The following is an 18369-nucleotide window of genomic DNA, read 5'->3' as shown; positions in this document are numbered from 1 at the left end:
TTACAGCTCTGGTAAGTTTATTTCTTTTGCTGGAAATTTAAACTGACAGCGGTGTTAAATTACAAAATCATGCATGCTTCTGCGAAATGGGGCTTTTAAAGTCAAATCTGTAGTTCTGAATAGCAACAAGATTAGGGGACAAAGGGTGAAGGAACCAGGTGAATGTGAAAAATCAGTTATTTTTTCTATATGATGTGATATTCTTCAAGTGCTAGGGAAACACCACTGGTTTGTGACTTCAGCTAGCTTCAAAGTGCAAGTGTATACAAGATGATACTTATTGAAGCTATTATGATCTTGCTCAATTCAAAGGCTGGAGTTATATCCCAGATCTGGGATACTTCAGACAAAGTCAGCCTGAGGGGAAAAATAAGCACGGCCCTGTCCTTCCCTGTGCCCTGGCAGGAGACAACAGCGGTGCTGAGTGCAGCTTCTTGAAGGTGGGGTGGGTTTGCTCCTGCCATCAGAACGGGTCGTTGAAGCACGTTGAGTTCAATCTTTTGGAAATGGGTACCAATTTTCCTTGCTTGAAAGATGTATTATATTACTTCTAGCTAGTACATGATGCCTTACATTTTTCTCTTCCAATAGAAGGAAGTTGAGACCATCACTGTGAAATTTTAGCGTTGCAAGCTTTTTCTGATTGCACCACTTTAATGTCATTACAAAACTAGCACGAATCTTCTTCTCAAAAGTGCTTTGTGATGTCTGAGATCGAGTTACTTTCTTCCAGCGTTTCGAGCTTTGATGTCGTTATTTGGAAGTAACTTGAAGTTTACTTATTTGGGGAAAGTTTGAAAGTAGAATAAAATATGTTGCTCACTTGTTTGTTGTTGTTTTCTTTTCCTAGATCAACGTTCTTCAGTCTAAAAGAAGAGCAGAAATCTTAAAATCGGTAAGGTACACTTTATTTTCTATATAGGAAAAAATTTAAATACATCTGAAATTAAAATATGACTGCAAAGCAGTATATTAAACATTTAGTTCTTTTACCCTTTAAAACATTACCAGTACATTTGGCACTTTGGTGACAGTCAGCTTGGCCTTTAACTGGGCAGAGATGCTTCACATTTTTAGCCACTCCTTCTGATTCAGATTTGAGCATATTAAGGTTTTCAGTGCTGTTGACCCTTTGGTCTGTCTTTCATGGTTAAAATTGAACTTTGCCAGGAATTCTGCTGTATTAGTTTATAAACAGTAAGTACTTCTTATAATCTGTGCTACGATGGATTCAGCTCTTTCTACAGAAATGGTGTTTTTTAATATAATTAGCACATTGTAATAGCAAATACACAGTGTGCTTTAGTATGGTACCTGCTAAACTAATACACAGCTACTTCTGCATGCTAGTTTTTCTTCTGATTGTATTCCCTTTTCTGTTTCATACTACCTCTGAAAAAGTTTACTGAGGTGTAGGGTAGATACTGCCAAATGGTACCTTTTTTCCAAAGGTCTACAGTTTTACGCCCATAATTTCCTTAATTCCTTTAAATAGAAAAAAACTTCAGTTGGATCACAGCTTTATAGCTGCTTGCCATTCTGCTTTCAGTCTTTCCAAGTTATCTGTTAAGACTGGACAGTCTTCTCAGCTGTGTTCATAAAGGCTCTGGTTTTGGATCGTCAGTAAATACATTATGTAGCTCCTCTCTAATGCTCTAATTAAGCAGGAGATAAAAGCTTCAGGTGACATGAATTAGAAATAATTTTCTGCCTTGAAGTAGATTTTTTTGTTGTTAATGGGTTTAATCATATTAACTGATTTCTGAGGTTTTGGGCTTGATTCTTTGCTAGTTTTACCATGCATATTTATTTACAACATTGGAAGCTGTATGAGAAATTGATTTCAAACTGCCAGGACACAAGAGAGCCGGCATGGGTTTGTTTTATTTTAAGCTTGTTCATGTGGATTACTTCAGGTATATATGTACATGATATCTGATATTTATCCTTTTTTAAAAAGACTTTTTTTCCTTTCTAGATGTTATCTTTTATGTATGCCCATCTGGCTTTTTTCCATCAAGGCTATGATCTTTTTAGCGAACTTGGGCCCTACATGAAAGATCTTGGTGCACAGGTAAAAATTACTTTAAAAATTCATAACTCTATACTGGAATGGATTAAAACTTGGTATGTGTGTACGTATCAGGTACACTATGGATTTATTCAACAAAAAGGGAACTGGAGTGTGATAAAGGCAAAGCATGAAAATACCCTTGAAGTACTTTGAATGAAAACAGAAACTAAAAGTTGTCTGTTTACTAAAGTTAGTACTACTGTTAGGATTTACATGCTTGAAACATAGCTCTGTAGTGCCGTTTGAGGTACTCTGTAGTATTCAGGACACTGGATTTTAGTTTTTAAAAATTTTGTATGTGACCTATGTTATAAATGCATTTAAAATTAAAAAGTAAGATTAGTTTTTTTCCTTCTATTTGTGTACATTATTTACTGTAGAAATGGTGCAGTGTGACAAAAATAGTTTGTTTTAACAACTTAGAACATAAACCAGAAGTCTGATTTCAGTAAGTAGTGCAAAACTGAGTTCAGACATTGAATCCCACTTGCCCAACTCTGCTGTTTAAGAATGCAGAATTGCAACTCCTGGGGTTTCAGTGAGGGACCCATGAGAAGGTTAAATGGGCCACGTGGAGAATGGTTATGCAAAACAGACTAAGTACATACAGCGTTCAACTGTCTGTGGTGCAGGAAGAAGACTCAGCAGTGTCATGACTTGTGTTTGGTGCAAGTTGAATGGGCTTGGAAATCATCGTACAATGCTTTTTCCCCCCCTGCCCCCTCTATCCAAGGGCTTGCGACTGCACTGATGCAAAACTCTGTTGCCACTTCCCTACCTGATCCACAAAACCAGGTCAACCCGAATTCTAGGTGTCTATCCAAATACAGAAGCAAATAAATGATGGCAAACATTTATTTGCTTTCATCTCAAGTAGATAAGTCGTTGAAATGACATTGTTCTGAGCTGGTTATTCCTGCCAGAGCCCTGTTGTCATCTGTGCCCCTCAATACGCTTCTGTGTCTGTGCAGTGAAGCAGATCGGTAACTGTATAAAACAACTCCAACAGTCAAATGTCTAAACAGTTATTTTTCTGCTAGCCTAGTCCCCAGCCACATTACTGTTGGTTTTAATTACTTGTACAAACTCGGGTCAGGGAGGTGTGTGCGTGTGTGTGGCTGCTGGAGCTGGCGCTGCTGTCAGGAAGGGCAAGGGGCTGTACAGCTCTGTGGGCTCCGTGTTGGCTGTAGCAGTGGCACTTGAAAGGCTTAGGTGCACATGGCTCTGTCCTTCGTTGTGCCTTTTATTCTTTTGCATCCTTCAATGTTGAGCTACAATTGTTGGCCTGTGGTGTTCTGATAGTCCAGAATGTGTGTTCTGTACCTCTGCAGTAGAGAGGATGGGGAAAGAATAGAGAAACTATGGCGTTGGTAGGGGTTTATGCTACCAATCAGGCTTTGATATTTCCATTTCATTGGGACTATTTGAGCAAGGAACATTTGAGCAAGGATGGTGAGGGGTCTGGAGAACAAGCCTTATGAGGAGCGGCTGAGGGAACTGGGCTTGTTTAGCCTGGAGAAGAGAAGGCTGAGGGGAGACCTCATCACCACCTACAACTGCCTCAAGGGAGGTTGTGGAGAGGTGGGTGCTGGTCTCTTCTCCCAGGTGATGGGGGATAGAACAAGGGGAAACGGCACCAAGCTGTGCCAAGGGAGGTTCAGGTCAGAGATAAGGAGGAAGTTCTTTACTGAGAGGGTCGTCAGAAGCTGGAACAGGCTGCCCAGGGAGGTGGTGGAGTCACCATCCCTGGATGTATTTAAAGAGCGGGTAGATGAGGTACTTAAGGATATGGTTTAGGGGGTAGACAGGAACGGTTGGACGTGATGATCTCGGAGGTCTTTTCCGACCGAGAGATTCTGTGATTCTGTGAATAAGGTTATTTTTGAATGGCTACTTGTCCTTCTGCCTGGTCTGGAGCATTGTGTAACACTTATTTTGGTGCTGGTAGCATAGCAACTGAAGGAGTTAAATTTATAAAATCCAAAGCTGAGAATGTTTAAAATACGTAGCAGTTGGAGCAACGATGGACTGAAGACCCTAAAGTTGTACAACTTGCAGAATTATTCCTTTGTGGCAGACCTTGGCATTTGAGTAATGGATATTTTCACTACAGAAGCAGACTTGTAAACAGCTTGTGAAAGAAAGTTTAACAGGTAATGGCCTTGCAGGTCAGAGGAGGTGTGTTGTGACTTAACAAAACAGCTTTGCTGCAGTTTCCTCCAAATACTGGCAGATTGTTTCTGATGGTGAGTTTTAATTCCCAGGTAAATTTTGTGTATGATCTTAATTACAAGGTTTAGCAGCGCCTGAAGTATTAAATTTGAAGTTATCTTAGATGGTATAGCTTTAATTTTTAATTCTTCTGGTTCGCGTTTTCAAAGTAACGGGTTTACATGACAGAGCAGGATTAAGCAGTTTTGTGCTGTGGATATTTTAGGTCAGGGTGGGATTACTTGTGAATCAGATCATTGTGGGGAATCTTGCATGGCACAGAAGTGTAATACAAGCTTTTGCATGGAAATTATGGCATTTGGCAATTTTCACGTGAAATGCGGTATTAGCTTAAAAAGAAAACCTACTTGAATTTTCATTCTGAGATGATTATTCAAAAAGCTGAACTTTTGAGTCTGACTTGGTTCTCTACAGAATGCTGCTTATGGTACTAAATGTTTATAAAATACATTTAGCAGTAAATGCAGTGTTTTGGAAAACCTATTTTCTCGATGACTACTCAGTAGTGGTACAGGGACTGGGATTTTTATAGGTGAGTTGTGTGATTTGGCCGCAGCTCTTGATAGTCATACGCTGTTGGTCTTTTTGTGTTTAAGACAGTCGGTGTGTTGCTCACTTGAGTGAAAAGAAGAAATTCTGATCAGAGCTTGGAAACTCCAATGCTGTCTTGGTGGTGAAAAGTAAATGATGAAGTGAGCTGCTGTTAAGAACTGTTTTGGCACTTATGCTGTGGTAAATGTATTCTCAAACACTTGTATTTAAGGTAAATTAGAGCTAATTGCCCTAAATCTGGACATGGCTACTTTCTGTTTCATCTAGCAGGGTAGGAGGAAGAACTTCATGGGGACCATGTGCAGGTTCCCGAATCTGAGGTTTTAGCAAGAAACTTGGTTCCTATGAAGTCTTGAACAGCCCTTGGAGCAGTTCTTGTGTTTGTCACAAAGCAATGGGGTTTCCAGGGCTCTTGGTGCAAAACAGTCATTGAGCACAACAGCCCAGCCTCTGTCTTAGAGGCTCTTACGTAAGTTTTAAGTCTTACAGCTACATAATTGTGATGTCTGAACACGTCAGTCTTTAGCATGTCCATGTTCACAAATACCTGTGATGGTGTGGCCATTTGAGCCAGAGAAGCAGCCAGGGAGTGAAGAGTTAAGAAGAGTAACAGAGCATAACATTGGATCCAGATGTCCCAGCTATCTGATGGCTCCTTAACTGTTGGAGACCGTCTCTAGCACAAGGATGTAAGAGCCAGTTATTGTCCCTTTTTTCTCTCATTTGCATCATTTCAAGCAGGGGAAATACAACACTGGGGAAAATGACCGCGATTGGCAGGGGTTCTCACTTGTGGTTCTGAGAGTGGGTGGAGGCGATCCTCTTAGTGTGTGAATTGGAGGTTGTTAGTTGTGCTGAGCCCTCTGCCACATGACTGACTTCAGCCAGAAAACCATCACACGCTGCTCCTGGTCTCCTCCTCCTAGGCCTGGAGTAGCCCGAGACCTGTCCCACAGGCAGGCTGTACCACTGAGCACTGCATCTGCATCGCTGTTCAGTGGGGTGCTGTGGCTGGGGTTAGTGGCAGTGCTGTGTTCCAGGCTGGATAAAGGAGGAGTTCATCAGACTCCATAGTGCATCACGTAACTGCTAAGCTTAACTGGTCTTTCAGGCAGCATCTGCTCCTCTACTTCATCGTATTTCTTATTTAAACATCAAAGTCTGTACAAAAACGCCTTATTCTCTTGCAGGATATCTTAAATTTCCTGCCTTTTTCTTCCCTTCTGGTTTTAAAAGGAAAAAGGTTGTGGTAGTGCTCTAGACATGCTTGCAGCAAGTTTTTGCTAGCAGGGGTTTCTTGGTGTTTTGGTTTTTGGGTTTTTTTACTATCACAGACTTTGTAAGGATGCTAACTTCAATCCTCTGTTGTGACAGTCACTTCTTTGCCAAAATCATATTGTTATTTCTGAAACTAGAAACAGTTTGAGTGGTTTTGCCTAATATTTCAAGGAACCTTGCTCAAATACTGCCGGTGACCTGATCAAAAATTTCAATACAAAAGCCTGGTTCCCTGCTTTGTGGAGGGGGAAAAAAATCAGCAGCTCTTTCTAGTTACTGCTGCTAATGCCAGTGCTGCTGCATAGGCCAGTCAGCCAGCAAGAGCAGCTTCAGCATGAGTCATTCTGCTCGCAGACTGAGCACCAATGCGGTATAGAGTCGCATATGCTTGGCACCATGCTGTTCTTTGAAACGTTTCTTCTAAGGCTCGCAGGAAATGTACACCTTTTGTAGAGGTTAATTCAGGATGGTAGTGCAGTGCTTTAAATGAGGCTTCAGTGGTTATTCAAGGTAAACACTTTGTGACCAGAGAAGTAATTATACTATGCTAATAAAACAAAAGTCATGCAATGTCTAGACATAATGTGCTTTTTTGTGTGTGTTTTTTTTTTGGTCAGCATTATGAAATCTACTGATCCAAATACCTCTTGAAATCTAAAGATGCAATTTTCTGTTTCTCTTTACAGCTGGATCAGTTGGCTATAGATGCTGCAAAGGAGAAGAGAGATATGGAGCAAAAGCACTCCACTATTCAACAAAAGGTACTTGAGAGAATGTAAAGGGCAGACTGCACACACGTTTTTGTCTCTGGCATCTCGCCCCAGCAGGGCATCTCTGCACTGCAACTGTGAGGGATGGTGTCTTTAGTGCAGAGCACTGGACTTGCACACCTTTAAGCGCAGGGTTAGACTGCAGATACCAAGTTTGTGTTACAGAACAGAGTGTTATGTTTAGTTTTGACTGATACGTAAGTAAGCAGTAGAACTGACTTGAATCTGGGGCTCTAACATTTCATTAGAACTCTTAATTCCAGTTGCACCTTGAGAACAGAGTGTTATGTTTAGTTTTGACTGATACGTAAGTAAGCAGTAGAACTGACTTGAATCTGGGGCTAACATTTCATTAGAACTCTTAATTCCAGATGCACCTTGGATTCAATATAACTGTAAAAGTTGCTGTTTTTCCTTCCTGTGTCTGTAGAAGAGGTGTATGTGCTGCACAGTCATGTGTATTGCTTGCTTTCTTCACTGTGCCAAATATGCGGGCAGCGCTTCGAGGTTGAGTGTGGCAGCAGTTGTTGCGTTTGAAGAGCAAAAGCGAGCTTTTTTTAAAGGCTGTCTGATGTAGGGTGTTCAACTGTACACAAATATGAAAGGGATAACATGAAATTGATGCTTTTGGAAGATTTGTATGTGCAATAATTCTTTTTTGCTTGTTGAGAAAAATGTAGATAATTCATGTTTAGGGGGGGTGGGAAATGACTTCTGTTGTTTGGCTGTTTCAGAAGCTCTAGATCAGTATTGGTTTTGCAGGTATAATGCTAGAAGTTAAAAATATTTCCGCTGAACTCTCCAGTAGTGAGCTAATACTGCAGGTACTTTTGAAAGGGATTAGATACCAGTTTAAAGGTAACGCAACGCTTCTTACTGTCATTCAAATACATTCTGTATCTGTTCAGGTGGCATAAATTTAAAAAAGCCTAATGTAAATGAGACCTGATTAGTAAAATTCAGGAATGAAAACGTGCTAAGGTTATAATTTCAGTAGTCTTATAGGAGTCAGTACTAATACTAATGGGAAAAGGTAATATTTTTGGCTGCTGGATGTGTTTTTGTCACTGCACCCCCTCATCCCTGCAGGCGCTGGTGGGAAGCGTTGAGATTGTTGTAACTGAGAGATTGAGCAGACACGACGATGGGTTTTAGGGCAGTGGTGATGTGCTGTGTTTGGAGGCAAGCAAGGGGAAGAAAGGGGAAATGGGAAAGAGATGGAACTTGAGAATTAACGTTCATGTCCAAATTTGAATTTGTCTGGGCTCAACAGGCCTGGTTTCAGGAGTGGGCAGGAGTTGGGCATTTTCCAGCAGTGCTTGGTGAAGGATGTGAGTAATGGGCAGTTATCCTTTAATGTGCCATAGAAGCAATAACTTGTTACTGTGAATTATGGTCCTTGCTGTTGCCAACGGTGTTTACAATCTTTGTTTTTTCTTTAAATGCTGCTCAAGGCTGCTTTACAGGTAAACTATTCCTAATAGTATCAATAGTGATTGAAACTTAAGCTTCATGAAACTTGATAAGCTATATCTGTAATGTAAAAATTCTTGGTTTCTAGTACAAATGGCAGTCATAATGAGGTTTGTTATATATTACTCCTCATTTTAATTGAATGACAATTCTACGCTGTCTCTAGAATATAATTAGGGCAGCCAGATTGCGTTGTGTGTTGTCCTCTGAAGTTCTGTGTTTCAAGCTGTGTGTATTGTCTCCTGTCCTTATCAGTGAAGCAATTGATGCATTTTTGTGATGATAATGCATCTAAGCTTTGAAGGGCATGTTTTATTGGAAATTCTGCTTATAGCTTGTCAAATAATTCTCTTGGTTTCTTACTCAAATCGTGTTGTCTGTTTGGTTTTTGCCTCTTCCTACTTGCTTGTCCCAACCTTCCCACCAAGTTTGCTTCCAGCTCATCAGAACTTCAGAACCTTGAACTGCCTTAGACCTTGGATCCTGTTCTTTAGATCATTGTTTGTCATCTGGTCAACCTGACAAGGATGGCAAACTTGTTCTTTTCTCATGGCTTGTCATGTTGCTTTCCACTGGGCTGCCCCTTAGGCATACGTTCCCAAATCTTCCAGCACCAAATCCTGCCATGTTTTATAACTACTGAACTTCTTCTTCTTGTGTTGAGTATTCCATGAGGTATATATGCATTTAATATACTGAAGTTTTAATCTAATGCTTCAGAATGATGCCTTTTCTTCATTGTGTGGATAAAGAACAGTTCCTTTTCTGAAATGTATAGGTAAGTGCACATGTGCACACACCTACCCACCCACTACCTGTGTTTGCATATATGTGCATATGCATGCAGAATAATTGCACTAATTAAACAGCTCATCTCACTTTTTCTTTATAATCACCATCTTCTTTAATTAGGCTGTTGTCTGAGAGGCTAATATAAAAGTCATGGAAGGTCTTGGTAACCTCTGTAGTTTGATTTGTGTTTTAAGAGAACTGATGTCTGATTTTTTTGTTTATTTCTTTTAACTTTTGTGTTCTTTTTACTCAGTGAATATATTTTTTTAAATGTAAGGAACCACATTTCCTGTATGAATCTGGAGCAACCCATATTATGAATTAACATAGAAATGTCGTGACCATCCTGGGAACTTTTTTTCCCCTATATATTTTTATAGGGTAAGATTTATATCAAAAGATTGTTGTCACAGTGTCAGTGTCACTTAAGACTTATAACTCTTGTTTTCTCAGCAGTTTGCAGCCCATTACTGTAGTAAGATGTTGAATTAAATGATTTTTAAATCGTTTGGATCTGTAAATGGCATTATGGCTTTTTAGTTTTGTGACAGCTAGTATTTTGTTCTGAAATGAGGGAAATGATACAGGAAAAACATTTGCATTGAACTTCAGAGAGTTTTTGTTGTATTCAAATCCCTTTTTCATTAAAAAAAACAAACCACAAAACCCATCTGAAGAGCTGCTCAGGAAACTGCTGGAGTGAGATTGATTGGAAGATTTTTAACATCTTGAGTAAACAAGGTGATAGGAAACCAGATGCTGCCGCAGTCATAAAGCAGGCATAAACCAGAGCTGCTCTGGAGAAGTAATGCAGACTAATTCCTGTCTCAAAACCCAAAGATGTGCCAGTATTTCAAGTGACTTGTGTGTTCAGTGACTGTCTCACCTTCTTTCACTTGGTCTTGGACTGTAAACCATTGTTCCTTCTGTGTTTGTTGCTTTAACCCGTCCTTCAAGGGGCTTTCAACTTCAGCATGACAAACATCTCTTTTGCTGATAGGCTGGGAATGGAAGCAACTTTCTAACTGGGGGTTTGCACCGTTCACAGAATCACAGAATATCAGGAGTTGGAAAGGACCTCGAAAGCTCCCCCAGTGCAACCCCTGCCAGAGCAGGATCACCAGAGCAGTCACACAGGAACACGGCCAGGTTGGCCTTGAATGTGTCCAGAGAAGGAGACTCCACAACCTCTCTGGGCAGCCTGGGCCATGCTCCATAACCCTCACAGTAAAGAGGCTTTTCCTCATGTTCAGCTTGAACCTCCTGTGCTCCAGCTTGGGACCATTGCCCCTTGTCCTGGCATTGGACATCCCAGAGCAGAGCCTGGCTCCTTCCTCCTGCCATTCGCCCTTTACAAATTTATAAACATGAATGAGGGCACCCCTCAGTCTCCTCTTTTTGCATATGCTGGAATAACTTTTCAGATTAGCATTTTCTTTGGTACTTATGCCCCTCTCTTTACTGCCTTTAAAAAAAAACTGTTAACATTCTGCTTCTGTAAAGTAAAATACCACATTGAATATAGTCAGTGTTAAAATGCTGATATTAGCATTCCCTAAGACTTACTGGTAAAATGGCTGGAGTAGCTTTCGTGGCCTGTTAGCAATCGTCATATTGAGAGTAAATCAAAAACTCTGCTGCTGAAAAGTTTTAAGGGGGTTTATGTTTTGACAATAAGAAAATCATACATAGAGAACCAGAAAACATGCCAGCCCTGACGTGAATACAGTATGTGTGATAAATTGATAAGTTTGTATGAAGATGTGTTCACTGAAACACTGTCAGGAATAAGAAGTATTCTGTGACCCAGCAGATGACTGTTAACGATGGAAATGAAAGTTGTTTCTCCATTGCCAGCTTGTCTGCTATCCCTCATGGACATCTAAAGAAAACAGAGAACATAAAAGGCATGAAAGCACGCTGTCCACTTCACTTACACAACCCACCTCTGTGTTTCTCCTCTAGTAGCTGGCCAGCCTTGACAAACGAGTATCAGAGCAGAAACCACAGATGTTCCTTCCTTCACATCTGAATGAAATGTGCCATGTAGCACCCTAGAGTGACTTTCATAACCCTAGATTAACTTTCTTAATTCTGACTAGGTGAAATGTACTTTAGTCTTACCTGACACCTAGTTAGTAAACAAACTGTTTAAAATTCAGTCTTTATTAGCTGCATGTTTGCTTAAGGAATACGAAATTCTGAATCACAGAAAGTGACTGCATTTGTTAACATGTGATTCTCCTGTGCAGGGCACTGGAAAGATGCTGATGTCTTTCTCTCCACCCCCTGATTATTTTTCATGATTCACTAAACTCTTCCATGTACCAAGATAAAAATAAACTATAATGTGACTGCTTTTCTCCTATTCTTTAATTATAAAATAGCAGAGACTGTAAGATCAGGCCCAGCTTATCTAGTGCCTTTTTCTACTTTTATCCTTTTAATTCAAAGGAAGAGCAGGGTTTTTTGTTCATCTTTTTCCTGGCCACAACTGTATCAATTATATTTTATGGATAACGCATACAAAAGCTTTACTGCCTCCCTGCCCCAGCTGCTAGTCTGCTGTGTGTAGTTAGGAAAAGATTAAACATTTGTCTGTATACTCGTGTGTCTTTATCTGCTTGTAAAGGTGGAAGTCCAGAGAAGTCATTAAAAATGACACTGAGCGCACTCCACGAGGAAGCCTCAGGATTTCAGAAAATTTGGACTGAGTGTAGCACCATGAATGATCCAAAGGAGTTTTCCTGTCATGCTTTTGTATGTCTTCAAAGCGTAGATCTAGAGTCATTGGAAAAGACACAGACAGTTGCGTTTTCTGCAGCAGTTCTCCAAACCTGGAGGAAAGTGTGATTGTGTGGTGCTTGGGACAGAAAAGGCTGAGGGAACGTGAGGTGTCCTTCACCAGACAAGGAGCCGCAGGCAGCGCTGAGGCAGGAAGATGCAAGTCTTTAGCAGGTTTCATTATGTTTGGGAGCTGGTAAGTTAGAGTAATTTGTCAATTTGGGGGGGAGGGAGGGAATGTGACATCAGCTCGTCCAAGTCTGTGCTTATAGGGTTTGGGTTTGGGTTTTTTTGGAGGGGATAAGAAGAAGACCAAAGGACTTAACGTTTTGAGAATGTTATGTCCGAAGTTGTGATATATTGTTAAAATTGTTCTAGGATACTTGTCTGTGCTTACATGGAGTATGTAATGTTCAGCATTGTTCTGATCAAAGAAAATCAAAGTTAGTAAATGCTGAATAATGGACACACTTGTTACTTCTGAGGAGCTTTTCTTTGCAACCTATATGTTTATTTAGATCAATATATGTTAGAGATAAGACAGTTCCAGTTGCTTTTGGAGCTCTCAGTTTTGCACTGATCTTCTGCCAGTGAATTAACAAAAATGTAGATGTAACATTGCAAACTTAATTGATTCAGATTGGTAACAGCTGAAAACACTGAGTAATTTTATGGGGTTTGGTGGCATGGGAATGTAAAGGGCCCATTTCGGTGTTTGTTACCACTTCACTCTCTTGTTTAATTAACCTTGGGTTGGACCAAACCACCTGCGTGTACAAGAGTGAACTCTGTGTGTAGTTGTGTGCAGGCTGGAATATTACAGGGAGCTAATGGTACTTTTTCTGAAGCTAGGTTGGGTTTTTGTGGATAGCCCCTTTCCCCTACGTGTAGGCAAATTCCTAAGGAGGCAAGTACAAAAGAGACTTCCAGACGTGCTTTTCACACGAAGCTGATGTTTGCAATATGCAGAAAGTACCTGCTGAAGGCCTAGGAGAGTGGCATTATGAAGTGTCCTGCATCTTCAGTATTTCACCTGGTTTTTGTTCAGATACCTAACTGCCAGTGATTTGTCTCTTCTGCCGTAGTTAAGGGGAAGAAGCCATGTCGGTCTATTTTAATGGTATGTTTTAGTAACAGTGACGTTAAACAATGGCATGTGTATAATGTTGATCTCTGGACGTGGCTCCTGATAAATGGTGGTGGTCCATGTGTGCTCCTCCGTGCTGGCCTGGTAGCTTTTAACCTCCCACTCACTGAATACCTGAGCTCTGTAGCGACCTGGCAATAGTCTGAGCTGTTTCAGATGAGATATGAAAGCAAATAATCTCCACCTGTATTACCATTTAATCTACCCTACCTTTGCTGATGATGTGAACAGTTAACCTTTCTAAAATCTGTAAAGCTATTATTAACTGCTATTACCTGTTATTATTTGTTATTAGATTGATTGAAATGTAAATTTTCTTCTCCTATTTTTAGCTTCATATTCTTGTCAAAGATAATAAAAAAAAATTACTGCTAAGTTCTTGTTATCGTTGCGAACACCCTGACTGCTTTAATTTAGTGACAACTGATAGCATCATCACTGGTTACTTGTCTTTGAAGTTCTGATCCGGCTCCCTTAGCCGGATCTTCAGCCTTTTCTTAGCTGAAGAAAATGCTAAAGCACAGCTGGTTCTGCTCAGTTTTGTCTGCACCAGGATGCAACTGCTTTTCAGTTGAGTCCAGACTCCCACTGCCCCTTTTCCTCTGTCTTTGGAATACGTATGACACCAGTGGAGCAGACAGTTGAAGCATCAGATGCTCTGTCAGTAATGTTTTCCCTCTACTTGACCACAGAGGTCACCAGTACCTGAACGAGAAGTTCCCCTTGAGTGCAGGTGAAGTAAAAATCTGCAGCATTCTGACCTCCTAAAAGTATTTAAGAGTTTCAGGGGCTGAGAGTCCTGGCGTGACTACGAAGTGTTGCAAGCAAAACATTCTTGCTAATTTATTTTTCTTTCTACATTAATGCTGCCTGTATTTGAAGTTTCATTTAAACTGCAATATCTTTCTCTTCTCTTGTTCCTCTGTACTAGGATTATTCCAGTGATGATACTAAACTAGAATACAATGTAGATGCAGCCAATGGTATTGTTATGGAAGGTTATCTATTTAAGCGAGCCAGCAATGCCTTCAAGACTTGGAACAGGTAATTATTCAGAACCTCCAATTACTGGCTTCTTAATATACTGCTTGTTAAGCTAAGTTCTGGTCTGACTTATAGCCTATGCAACTCACTGATTCTGCAATTTTGACAGAACACTTGAGCGACTCTGTTAATCAACGTAGAGATGACACTTCCAAGTCATTTTTCCTTATTTTCTGTCCTAGTTGTTTGCAAGCCTTTATCTAAGCATGTGTCTAAGTCTAGAGAAGCCCTAGGTATGGACAGCTTGCTTCCCTGTCTGCTTGCAGGCTGTCTCTGTAATTGTGTTTTAGTCCTTCTGGGGTTGAAACAGAGCAGTCCTTATGAGTGGATTCAGTAGCTATGGAAGTGTATATGCTGGGAAAAGAAGTGTTAGAGGATGAAGTGAAATGGAAGTTTCGAAGCTGTTGGAAGCAGGGAAACATCGCAAAGACTCAAGGGCTCAAGTTATTCTTCCTGAAAGATAAGCATGTAATGGTTCTCCTTTACAATTTCTGTTCTGTGCAGCAATTTCTGCGTAGCAGTTTTGATAGTCCTGTTAGGAATTCAACATACATTGTTAGGCCTGTCTCTTTAACAAGGTATATTTTACTGTTGTGTAAATATTTTTCTCACTGAACAGGATTTCTCTTACATTTCCAAGGGTCTATGCTTTTTTCAAGGAAACATTATATATGCTGGAGCATTTACAGTATAGTGAATATGGTTCTTGAATTTTAAAGTTAATTGTGATCTAGAGCTTTATGTGATATTTGCAAGTTAATGATACAGAGCTTTTTTTACCGTCTTACCCTCTGCAGTTTTTGCAGCAGTGCTTCTGTTAAACTATTTGCTGTGTTTCTAAGGCCAGAATGCGCATTTGGATGTTTGGTCACTTCCAACCTTAATTATTCTATAATTCTTTGGGCATCTTGGAACCTCACAAGTCAATAACAAACTGGGATTGATTTGCATACATCTGGAGAATGATGCAAGGGCCGCTGGTGTCAGTAAGACTCTCTGGATTAGCAAGTCGTGTGCAGCCAGTAGAAGAGATTTTGCTTTGGACTACTTCTAGTCTGGTCCTGTGGTCTGAGGAGCTGTCTAATTGTAATGTACCTTCTGGGCTGGTTTCACCCAAGCACAGTTGAGAGTTCTCCAAGACAAATCTGTGAGGCATCAAAGAGGTGAAGGGAGAAAACTGGGAGATGCGCTTCAAAAGCACATTCCTGGTCTGAAGTAAAATCTTAGTGTAAGCACACTGAGAAAAAGCTGCCGTAGCAGGGCAGGGCATTGTCCTGTATTGGATTCTCAACAGCCCGAAAGGGTCCTTTTTTCAAGGTGTTTTTGCAGGGTGAACTGCAGCCTTTTGATAAGTGACTGAAGGCAAAGCTCCAGCTCCCTCTCTGGGTTCTTCTTTTGGACAGCGTAAGGGCTTTGGTGTGTGGGGAGGTGACAGAAGGGAGCAGGACAGAGTGGTGGGAGCTAGCTGAGAAATATTCTTCCACATGCCTTCATACCTATTAATGCTGTACATGTGTCTTACCTTAAGGTGGTCAAGGAGTGGGATACAGTTAAAATTAGGTTCTATATGCTGGAAATTTAAATGGACACAAAATAAATACGAGGAAGTCATAACCAAGTCCACATACACAGTGACATTCTTTCAGGTTAAGTTATAGGTTTGAACACATGTAATAAAAACATTCAAACAAGGTTATTTAAGACAGCCAAGGTAAACAGCTCAGTAATGAGTCAGAGCTGCCTGCTTTTACTGTATAATTTATATTTGAGAGATATATATATATTTAAAAATTATATTTTTTATTTATATGTGGCTTTTGCTTCTGTTTCTCACAGGAGTAGTCAGTAAAGCTAAACCTTTGACCTTTTTTAATCTTAAATACTGGGTAATTTCTCTCTGATAGGCCAGTTGAATGCTTCAGATGTAGGCAATATTATCATGCATAAAATATACATTCAAGACCTTCTTAATGAAAACAGCTATTAGTTTTTGAACACAGCCCAATTTTTCATGTTTTCCATATTCTCTGTTTCTATAATACTTCTCTATTTTTATAGAAATAGAGAAGTATTTTTATCTTATTTTTATTTCTGATACATTTGTAGTTGCTTACTATGTTGTCAGGACTGAAGTGGTCATTGCCACCTGTTTCCACTGATGGAGTGCTTCACTTGTGTAGTATTGCAGCTTCAGGGACATAGTACTGCTGAAAGTTTATGATATATTAGAGGTGAGAATGTTTTTTCCAGTCGCTAGGTAGAGTACAAGAAAGGACTGTACCACTGCATTAAGCTGTTTTGTGTGTAAAAAAAAATGTACAATGAAACAGCAGAGAGGGAAACATTGAGAGAATTATGTCTTTTATGTGAGGGAATTTGGAGCTGAAGTCAGAGACCCCAGGACAGGCAAGATATTTTCAGCGTTCTTATCAGATAGGAGGTTTGCTGCCTCATTATGTGCCCATCTTTGAGGGAGGTGGGTGGAAAAATCAAGCAGCGGAAACAAAATGAGAAGAATTTGCCTGGATAGAAATACTGGAATTTCCTGATGTTCTGAACCGAGGGCAGCAGCCCTGATGCTCCCTGCAAACTGCTGCTTGCACTCTTGGTTACTCTAGTATGTGTCTAGGATGGTAGCTTCTGTTTTCCCTCTGTTGGTATCGGTTGGTATTCTGGTGGTTCTAGGCCTTTTCAAGTACACCTTTACAACTGAATTAAAGGCACCAGAAATCGTTTCAGCTATCAGTAATGGTGTGTACTTGTCAGCATTAACAGCACGAGAGAAGGAAATGGTACAGTGGATTTTCTCTGGGTTTGACACACATCAGTGTGATTATAGCTAACGAATGAAATAATAGTGATGCTTCTGTGTGCACATCTTGGTCACTGAATCCAGGGACATCATGGATAAAACAAGAATCAAAGCCATGTAATGCAGCCCTTCGAAAGTGGACAGATCTGTTAATGAATGAAACCTTGCTTCTGATCCAAGCTCATTTCTCACTAGGATGATGTTGTTTTTTCCTGGGGCAGCTGGCAGCTTGGGTTTAATCATATGAAGGCTTCAGTTATTTGGGCTTTTGCATCAGGTTTCCTGTTCTTGGGACAGTTTTGCATGACACTGGCTTGAGAAACCACAAGAGCTACTTCCAATTCAGTGTTGCTGTGTTTTGAAAGAGCTGGAGATTTTGCAGTCTCTTTTTATTGTGACTAAATGGATAGTGTGTAATGTACATAAGCATCTCGGATAATATACTCTGGAGGAATCAAAATTATCTCTTTATACTGGAAAGGTTTACAGTAACAGGTATGGAAACCTATTTTTTTCAATGTATGTCTGTCTGTTGGTAACTGATATATCTTCTTGTACACAGTTTTTCTGTAAGGCATCAGGAAGTCAAGTGTACGTATTATTGTGGAGCAGTAGGTGGAAGGCTGGTTTGGTTCCTAGAAATTCAAATAAAAAAATAAGTCCATGTCATGAAGAAAGAGTTGCGTGAATAATGTGTAGGGAGAAAAACCTTTATCAAACACTAGTGTGTTCTGAATAGTTGTTAGATTGGATGCATTAAATGGTTTCCTTTTTAATTCTGCTGTATTTTCAGATCATGCTGCTACTTTGCTTATTTTGCTCATTTTGCATTTTTCATTCCTTCTCCTCCTTTCCCTTATGTTTTAATCCTACCCCATTTTTTCACATGACAGGAAAAAGCCCGATCACATCAGGTACCAACCAGCTTCTTTTATACCTTCCCAATGTTTCTCTGGCACGCAAAAAGCTCTTGATTAACCCTGCATTTAATTTTGATTACTTGCAATGGATGTGTAAGTGGCTCAGTCTAAGAAAATAACAGAAGGATTCTGCCTGGGATGCCAGTATACCTGCTGCTCAACACATTCGAGAATGAGAAAGATTGAACCTGTTTTAGCTAAAAAGGAACTAAAGCAAAGTTTCTGCACTCAAACTTCTGAGCGTACGAGATCAGCGTTTTGACCTTTTCCAGTTGAAGTTGGTGAGATTTTTCTCATCAGCTGCACTGGAAATAGAGATACAGCTTTTAAATGTTGTGCATTCTTATTCATTCGATGTTACTTGTGTGCTGATAGCCACTAGTGAAGAAAACTTGTGTGTTGAGAATCAGTTAACCCTGATTCCATTTTTATGTAAAACTCCTTTTTTTAGTACTTCTCTCAGCTCTCAGAATTCTGACATGTTTTTTTCA

The 18369-nt window shown here is 40.1% G+C and overlaps 1 protein-coding gene across 1 annotated transcript in view; it reads left to right on the top strand.

The window, feature by feature from the left end:
• Positions 1 to 850: 850 nt before the first annotated feature.
• The window catches only part of ACAP2 (ArfGAP with coiled-coil, ankyrin repeat and PH domains 2), a gene marked incomplete at its 5' end in the record, with an annotated part of 37265 nt that continues 19746 nt past the window's right edge, over positions 851 to 18369 (top strand). The window contains 4 exons of the mRNA XM_010192812.1: positions 851 to 895; positions 1979 to 2074; positions 6823 to 6897; positions 14034 to 14146. Of these exons, the coding sequence (XP_010191114.1) occupies positions 851 to 895; positions 1979 to 2074; positions 6823 to 6897; positions 14034 to 14146 (329 nt within the window). The remainder of the gene's footprint in view (positions 896 to 1978; positions 2075 to 6822; positions 6898 to 14033; positions 14147 to 18369) is intronic.

Source organism: Mesitornis unicolor, unplaced genomic scaffold (genome assembly GCF_000695765.1).
Source record: "Mesitornis unicolor isolate BGI_N332 unplaced genomic scaffold, ASM69576v1 scaffold9739, whole genome shotgun sequence".
Classification (NCBI taxonomy): domain Eukaryota; kingdom Metazoa; phylum Chordata; class Aves; order Mesitornithiformes; family Mesitornithidae; genus Mesitornis; species Mesitornis unicolor.
The sequence above is the reverse complement of the archived record's forward strand: the minus strand, read 5'-3'. Positions and strand labels throughout refer to the sequence as shown.